At 45.9% G+C, this 9,040-nt stretch overlaps 1 protein-coding gene across 1 annotated transcript; it reads right to left on the reverse strand.

Moving 5' to 3' along the window:
* Positions 1 to 568: 568 nt before the first annotated feature.
* On the reverse strand, positions 569 to 5,183 carry LOC140528535 (keratin, type I cytoskeletal 16-like). Its single transcript, XM_072646436.1, has 8 exons — positions 4,557 to 5,183; positions 3,609 to 3,691; positions 3,293 to 3,449; positions 2,949 to 3,110; positions 2,715 to 2,840; positions 1,728 to 1,948; positions 1,563 to 1,612; positions 569 to 883 (listed from the first exon to the last, which is right to left on the reverse strand). Exons 1-8 carry the CDS (start codon positions 5,091 to 5,093, stop codon positions 798 to 800), a joined length of 1,422 nt encoding a protein of 473 aa, XP_072502537.1. The 5' UTR covers positions 5,094 to 5,183; the 3' UTR covers positions 569 to 797.
* Positions 5,184 to 9,040: the final 3,857 nt, after the last annotated feature.

Raw genomic sequence — 9,040 nt, forward strand, 5'->3', positions numbered from 1 at the left:
CAGTAGGCAGAATGGAAGGTAGAGAGGTTCCTATCTGGTACCAATACCAATCTATAACACACATAGGCACACATATTGTCATCATGATTCTCATCAGAGCAGAGACCATGTCCCCTTCCAACATCCTCCCACTAAGGTCACTCCCCCTTTTGTGAGCTCCCCTCCCAGGTAGTTATTTTGCCCCGGACATGAACTACCACCCCCTATCAGGGACAGTTCTGCCCAAAGGTGATGCCCAGTTGGGTCACCCATACAATTTCTTCCCACCAGTAAGGATCTGAGTGACCAGATTCAGTTGTGTCTGACTTTTCATGACCCCATTTGGGGTTTTCTTGGCAAAGATGCTGAAGTGCTTTACCATTTCCTTCTCCAGCTCATTTTACAGATGAGGAATTCAAGGAAACAGGGTGAAGTGACTTGCCCAGAGTCACACAGCTAGAAAGTGCCTGAGGCCCGATTTGAACTCAGGAAGATGACCCTGACACTGTGCCAACCAACTCACCAAAAAGATATAAGCTGCACCTTGCCCACCATCCCTCCTTCCCATTCTCAATAATGAAAACGAAAGTGAAGTTTGCAATAACCAGAAAGCCAGCTTTATTAGACACCTATAGGAGGAAGGGTTGTACTCTGGGGGAAAGAGAGATAAAGTGGGAATACAAAAAAGTAGCAGAGGTTCCCAGGCCCATGAGCCCTGGAGCCCAGCTCCTCTCCACCATCAGGAGGTGCGAATGACTGGCTGAGCCAGGGGGGACAGGAAACTAGGCTTGCAGTCCAGCTATGGCAGGGTGCACAGGTCAGTTCTTGGTGCGCTGGCTTTGGCTGTGGGTGGTAGACACAATCTGCTCCTTGATGATGGGGCGGGTCTGGCGGCCGGAGTGTCCTGTAATGAGGGAAAAAATTGAAAGTGAGAGGAGCCCATAAAGCCGGAGACTGAAGTGGGAGCTAAGGAGAGAAAAGGTTATGCCGGGCCCCCTTCTGTCTGGTTAAATAAACAGAAGGAAAATCTCAAGCAAGCCTTCCTCAGAGGTGCAGAAAAATAGATTCAAACAAGGCCTTCCCCCCAAAAGAGCAGTGCCCATCTGGGCTTTGTTTTTCTCCTCAATAAAATGAGGGAGAAGGCCTAGAAGAGGAAAGAGCATTGGACAAAGAGTCAAGAGAACTCAGTCCGAGTCCTGGCTCTGCCCCTCAGTCACTATGTAATCAAAGGTGCATCATTTCACCTCTTGGAGAGACTCAGTTTTCTCTTTTGTAAAATGAAAAGACTGGACCAGAATCAGAAGTTCTTAACCTGAGGTCTATGAGCCTTTAAAAAAGTACTTTTTGATAACCATATTTCAACATAACTGGTTTTCTTTGCTGTCTTCTGTATTTTATGCATTTAATCATTTTATTCTGAGGAAGGAGTAGTAGGTTTCACCAGATCACCCAAGGGGACTATAGCACAATTAAAGGTTAAGAATTCCTAGAACCTCTAAGGACCCTTCTGGTTCAGGTACCCTATGAGTCAATGGGCTTTAAGAGGGAGATCCAAATGTGCAGACAAACCCAGAGAACCTTACCTTCCTGAGAGGTGTAAGAGGACTGGCCAGATGTGTACTGGGTAGGAATACTGTAAGCAAAGGAAAAGTGTAACTGTTAGAACAAGGCATTGTGGGTAAGGGAAATCCAGGATAAGTGGGGGGGAGTCAGGGGGAGATCAAGCTGAGAGGGACTTAGCCACTCACTGGGCATCTTCTCCATCCAGCAGGCGGCGGTAGGTGGCGATCTCCTGCTCCAGACGGGTCTTCACGTCCAGGAGGACCTGGTATTCCTGGTTCTGCTGCTCCATCTCGCAGCGCAGCTGAGCCAGCTGCTCCTCCACTTGGCCGATGAGACCTTGGATCTGGGACAGCTGCAGACAGTAGCGGCCTTTGGTTTCTTCCAGGCTGTTTTCCAGGGAGGTTTTCTGAGAGGGGGAGAGAGGAAAAAAGACAAGGAATTCAGTAAGAGTAGGGTCACTCCTTCAGGGGCCACACCACTGAGAGGGAACATGGAATTCTAGTCCCAACTCAGTTCTGCCACCAACTTGTGTGACCTGGAGCAAATAACTTCACCTCTCTAGGCCTTGGTTTTTTCTCTTATCTATAAAATGGAGCTAATAATACCTACCCTAACTACATCTTAGGCAGTGTTATAAAAATAAAATTAAATAAATGAAAAACATCTGTGAAGGGATATCGTTGTTATTGAGGTGGTAGTAACTAAAGACAGAAAAGTAATGGAATGATAGAAAGAGAAAAGGAAGGAAGGAAAGGAGAAATCCAGAAGGATAAATGGATGGATAGATGGATGATTGAATGAATGAATGAAAAATTATTTATCAAGCTGTTACTACATGAGTACAGAATTTGGCATCAGAAGATGTAGATTTGAAACAAGACACCTTAGAGACTTGGGTAGTGGATTTAGACAAGGTTTCTCCCATAATTCCCTTGGGGGCAAAAATTGGTTTTATTTCTGTCTTTCTACCCTGGCCCAATGCCTTCCACTTGATGAATGCTTATTGAGTTGAGGTGAATTACAATGAATCCCCCCCGACTCCCACCGCCATCACCTCCAAAGACGGCTATACCCATCTAAGCTTCAGTTTTCTCTTCTACTAAGTTAGGATCTAAATGGGAACAGATGGTGTCTTAAATGACCCATGATACCAGGAGGCTTGGTTCACCCACCATGCTGAGCTGGGACTGCAGGTCAATCTCCAGTGTCTGAACGGTTCGCCGCAGCTCAGAGATCTCGGTCTTGCTGCTCTGGACCAGTTCACTGTTGGAGGCTACTTCCCGGTTGAGCTCCTCTGTCTAAAATAGGAAGAAAAGTCAGGTTATTTAAGAGGTGGAAGTCATAAAGCCTTTTTATAAAGTAGGCTTACTCTTTCTCCAGAGGGCTCAGGAAGTATGGGTACTCACCTTGCTCAGGAACCAGGCCTCAACATCTCTGCGGTTCTTCTCAGCTATTTTCTCATACTGGTCACGCATGTCATTCAGCACTTGGCTGAGGTTGATACCAGGGGCAGCATCCATCTCCACAGAGACATCACCACCGGTGTGACCCCGCAGAGCATTCATCTCCTATAGAGAAAGAGAGACTCAGTTAGCTATGCACTATGTCCTAGGGGAGGCCAGAGTCCTCTTCTTGGCTTCTTTCCCCTATCCTCACAGCTCCCATAAACACTGAAGCTGGTTCTCCTAAAAGAAAGGTTTTTCCTGAGTCTCCCTATCCCCCAACCTTAGCTAGGGGTCAAAGGCTTCACCTCCTCATGATTCTTCTTGAGGTAGACCAACTCCTCTTTCAGGCTCTCAATCTGCATTTCCAGGTCAGCCCTGGCCAGGGTCAACTCATCCAGTACCCTGCGCAGGCCATTGATGTCGGCCTCCACAGTCTGTCTCAGGGCCAACTCATGCTCATATCTGTAATGGGAAAGAGGAGAGACGTAAGTGTTCACTCAGGAGTTGCCCAACTCCTTCTGTCCTCTGTCCTTCCTTGGGTTTTAGAAATTTCAGGAGTAGCCATCTCTTACCACCCAACCCAGATACTTTAACCTCTACCAACTGCCATCTTCCACTCACTTGTTTCTGAAGTCATCAGCGGCCAGCCTAGCATTGTCAATCTGCAGCACGGTCTGGGCATTCTCAGTTGTAGCTATCAAGATCTAGATAGGGGAAAATAACCCAGCAAGGCATGGTCCACCTCAAGGTCCACCAGTCCTCTCTGCTGACCACCCATCCCTAAGTTCTGGAAAGACCTATTCTTCTGGGCTCAGAAGGGGAAAATCTCAGCCACATACTGAAAAGTCAGGAAGAATCAGGATACAATCTTCTCCAGATCCAGAAATGCTCACTTCTTGTCAAGTTCAAAGCTAGACTATTTCAGGATAACTAGAGATGTTCTGAGAGGCTAGATCGACACACTTCCTCCCCTTCCCACTTTTCTAACATCTGAGCATTTAAGAAGGATGAAAAGCAATATACATAGTATGCTGAATTTGGAGTCAAGAAGATCCAGGTCCAAATCCCCTCTCATGATACAAATGAAAATGTGAGAAATTAAGTGACTTACAGAATCATCTGTAAAATAAGAGGCTTAAGCCAGCTGGCCTCGAAGGTCCCTTTCAGCTCTAAATCTGTGATCCTATGACTGGCAGAGACCTTCCCTCCCAATGGGAAAAGGTACAATTCTTTAGTGCTCATAGGGGCTGGGTTGATTATTATCCCCTATTATCCCCTCAAGACAACACAATAGGACAAGAATTGGATACAAAGTGAAAGAACCTGGTTCCAGTCTCAGTTCTGCCACTTTACTACCCAGGGCAAATTACTTCATCTTTCTGGGCCTCAGTTTCCTCATCTGAAAAATAAAGGGGTTGGCCCAGGCAGATGCTGTAGTCTCTTCTACCTCTAAATTTATGAACCTATCATCTCTTCTGATGTCCTTTTTTGTCCATTTATGTTCAGTTCTGCTCTAGATTCCAGAGCTGAGATTAGATGAGACAGGTAGGAGTACCAGGCAAGGCCTACCTTGTTCTTGAGATCCTCAATGGTCCTGTAGTAGGGGCTGTAGTCCTTGATCTCAGTTGGCCTCTGCCTCTGGTACCAGTCTCTGATCTTCACTTCCAGGTCAGTGTTGGCCTCCTCCAGGGCTCTCACCTTGTCCAGGTAGCTGGCCAGACGGTCATTGAGGTTCTGCATGGTCACCTTCTCTCCACCAGCCAGAAGACCATCCATACCACCATAGCCACCACCAAAACCACCACCAAAGCCCCCACCAAAGCCAGCTCCACCTCCATAGCCTCCACCAAAGCCACTGCCTAGGCCTCCTCCAAAGCTGCTGCCGCTGCTGAAGCCCCCACCATAACCTCCTCCCAGGCCACAGGCCCCCCCAGAGGAGAAGCGGGAGGTTGTAACTGACATGCCTCCAAAGCCTGAGCCGCCATAGGCACTAGGGGCTCTGCAGGAGCCACCACCCAGTATGGACACACGGCTAGAGCCACCTCCGAGCCCACAAGAGCCCTTCATGGAACTGGAAGAGGTATACTGTCTGCTGCAGGAGGTCATGGTATCAAGAGAGAGTGTATGAGATATTCAGAGAGACAGAGATAGCTCAGAGAAGGTGCTCAGAGAGGATGGGAAAGGATGAATGATACTGCCTTGGATCGCTCCAGCCTTTATATACCCAGCTTGAGAGGGTGGCACCCAGTCCTCCTGCTGACTCCCCGTTCTCTTGAGTATTTCAACACCCCTAAGGTCCTATGCAACTCCCAGCTACTGGATTATTCACCTCCTGGGTCTACTCCCAGATTTGCCATGTTTCCCACTCAGGAACTCCTACCAGCTAAGGGCAGCATTAAGACAGTGAGAGAGAAAGAAACATAAACGTAGAGTCCTCCCTGACTCAGGCTCGCAACTCGAGTTTTCCGAGGCCCCAGGCTGAGTAACAGGGAAACTGCCAACCCCTGCCCAGACTCCATTGTAGCAGATGGCGTCCTCTGGCTATGAGTCAGCTCCCATTAGTGCTTAATTCCCGGGTCCTTCAGTTTCATCTTGAGCTGATGTGGGCCCATGGGGAAGGATTGACAGCTTCATCTGACTCCATCTTGGGGCCATTTCTCTGCCGTTTCTGTTTCCCCAATGCCATCCCTTCACTGAGTCCCAGCAGTGAATCCCTCTCCCCCATTGGATTCTGGCCATGAAGACCCATTCACCAAACACCTACCCTGTTTCACCAGCATTGTTACCACCCCTCATCCCAGAGTCTCCATTCTGGTCAAGATGATAGCTTCTATTCTACTGACACTGATCTCCATATCCTTACACAGGTCTCCATCCCATGTTCCCCAAAAAACTCCCATTCTGGACGATGTCCTACCCTCTTTGACAATCCTTATCCTGATGCCCCCCAAGATCCCATTATTCTGGACTCAAAAACTACCAGAAGCTATCATGGGTTAACCCCATCCTACTCTTCACTCATCCATATCCAAATCTCCCAGATCCTGCCATTCTGGACTCAAAAACTGCACTCCACCAAGAAGCCCTCCTAGATTAACCCTAAGCCACTCTGATGTCTCCTTTACTCTGGTTGCCTATAACTAGGAAGAGCCTAAATGATCTCCAAGAACTCCTATAACTCTAAAAGAGGGGGGATCATGGATAGATTTTAGGAGGTCCATGAAGTTGAGTTTTTAAAAAATATTTTGATCACTATATTTTGATAAAATTGGTTTCCTTTGCAGTCCTATTTATTTTATCTTATGAATTTAAAAACTTCTTTTGAGAAAGGGTTTATAGGTGTTACCAGACTGCCCAAGGGGTCAAAGACAGGAAAAAGGTCAAGAACCCCTCCTCTAAAAACAAAGTTTTGTGAAGTTTCTAATTCATTGCTGAGTCAGTTTAAGTTAAGAGGCATGTACCCAATGCTCCCTATTGTGTTTAGTCTTCCCTCATTAAAATATAAGTTTCTGGAGGACAGGGACTGTAACTTTTCAGTTGATTTTAGCCTGTGTTTAGCATAAAGGCTGGAACACAGTAAGCACTTAATAAATGCTTATTTCCTTCCTCCCTTCCTTCTAAGGCCATGATCACTGTAATTTAGTGGGAAACGCGCTGGACTGGAGCTCCGTGAAACCTGGGTTCTAATTCTAGCACTGTCATTAATTCACTCTGTGACCCTGAGTAAGTCACTTCCTCGGAATGGAGGGAAAGGGAGAGGAATGACTGAATTTCCTACTCTGCAAAATGAGATTAGACTCCATGATCTCCAAAGTCCTCCTTCTGGATCAACAATTCTATAGTGTTTCTAAACTATTTTACTGTCTTCCAAACTAGATTATAAATTCAAGGACCACGCATCTCTTAGATCTATCCCTTCCAATGTGCCTACCCTAGCCCTTGACACCTAGAAGGCTCTCCACTCTCATCAAGGTGCTGACAGCCCTGAGAGAAGGGAGAGTGGTGGGATCGAGGTGAAAATGCTTCTGGGGAAAGCTGAAGTGCATGAACTGACCAAATAATCTTACTTTGGTGTATTGACTGAGGGTCTGAGCAGGAGGACAGGGCTAGGAGACAGTCCGAGTCTGCCTGAGCTCAGCACAGGAACACTGCCAAGAAAGGTGCTGTTAGAAATTCCCCCATCTCAGCACTTCAGAGATCCAGGGCTTTGTTCCAACCAGCTAAAGTTACTTGTATCTCCCTGGGAAATGAAGAGTAATCAGGGCACTCCCCACCAGACACACACACCCACAAGCTATCAGTCAGTCCATCACGCTCACACTTAGCCTTCCTCGACTTACCTCGCAGTTACCAGGCTATACTGTGCAGGTAGTGGTTATAGCTACAGCTACTGAAGACTCCGAAAAGAATATTCTTGTCACCAATCCTTAGCATTGGCAAGTGGTTCAACATCAGAAACTGATAGTATTTTATTGGTGGAAATGACCTTAAACAGAGGGCATTAACATTGGCTTTGCTGCTGCACACCCTGAGGACTACGGGATTTTTCCCATCTGACTTACAACCCAAAGTTTTCACGAGTATTGTTTCTCCCATTAGAATGTGAACTTCTTGAGAAAAGGGACTGTCTTCATTTTCCGTTTTGGAATCTCTGATGACTCTTAGTACAGTGTTTTGCACATAATAAGCACATGATTAATATTAATTAATTAATAATAATAATTCATTCATTTATCTGTCATAGGTTCTCCCCTTTCTTCCCCACCTCTCTTTCTCCATCCTCTGCAATCCCTTTCTCCTTCCTTTCCATTTCTTCCTCCTTTCCTCTTTTCCCCTCCCCATGCCCCAGCCTCTTTGATTTTGACATGTCAATGAGCCCCAGAAGACTGATACTCTAATTTGTGGAAGAGGGTCCCCTCTATAGCCTTCCTTCCTTCTTCTTCGGTATAAATTCAACTTCAGCTGAACTGATGAGATTATCTGCCCTTTCAAAACCCAGACAACCCTAGGAATGATCCAGAGGGGGCAAGAGGTCTTATTTCTACTTTTACCTTTATCCTCCCAATCAGCCATACTCAAAATCTCTGTTATCTTTGATTCTTTCCTTTACATACAAATAGATGCCAAGACCTCTCGAGATGACCTCCATATTATCTGTTTCTTCCCCTCTGAGTTCTAAACCAGCTCAAGAGGCTTACCAGCTGGTGACTCTAGACACATATCATAATGTCTGTCTGCCTCAGTTTCCTCATCCATAAAATAGGGATAGTAATAGGAGCTACTTCCCAGAGTTGCTGTATGTATCAAATGGGATAATATGTCAAACACTTCATAAACCTTAAAGCGTTATGTGAATGTCATCCATTATTATGATTCATCCTTCACAGAGCTTCCACAATAATCTAACCATGTCACTTCCTTGCTGAAAAACCTTTAGTAGCTCCCTATTACCTTCAAGATAAAATAAGAACTCCTCTGCCTGATATTTAAGGCTCCGCAGAATCTGGCTTCGATGTTACTTTTCTGTTTTCTTTCACATTATTCTTCTGGCACACTGATTCTAGCCCACCCCATCCCCATGCTTAACCCTCTGTTCTCTCTGCCCTTCATGTCACTCCACTCACCATATCTGAAAATCTACCTTCTTTTCTCTGTCTATTAAAATTCCTTTCCCTCAAGATGCAGCTCAGGCAGTGCTTCTTCCATGAAGCCTTCCCTCATCCTGCAACCCTCCAGATGAAAATTGCTGCCAGCCTGACCCAAACATTCTTAGAGTCCTTTCTTGGCTCTCCTCTTTCCCCCATCACATTCTACTACATATTGCATTTATTTGTGTATCTGCTGTATCACTCTACTACATGATAAACCCCTTCATGGAAAGGACCATTTGACTATTCATTTTTGTATCTCCGTGGCTCAACATGGTACCTTCTTCACAACAGAGCTTCATCAATGTATGTGGAATTTAACTGAATTGAATTAACTGAACTGAATTGAATCAAGGAAGGTGGTACTGTGTGAGAGATACAGAGGTGCAGATTCTGATCTTGGTC

The sequence above is a fragment of the Notamacropus eugenii genome, chromosome 2 (genome assembly GCF_028372415.1).
Source record: "Notamacropus eugenii isolate mMacEug1 chromosome 2, mMacEug1.pri_v2, whole genome shotgun sequence".
Classification (NCBI taxonomy): Eukaryota; Metazoa; Chordata; class Mammalia; order Diprotodontia; family Macropodidae; genus Notamacropus; species Notamacropus eugenii.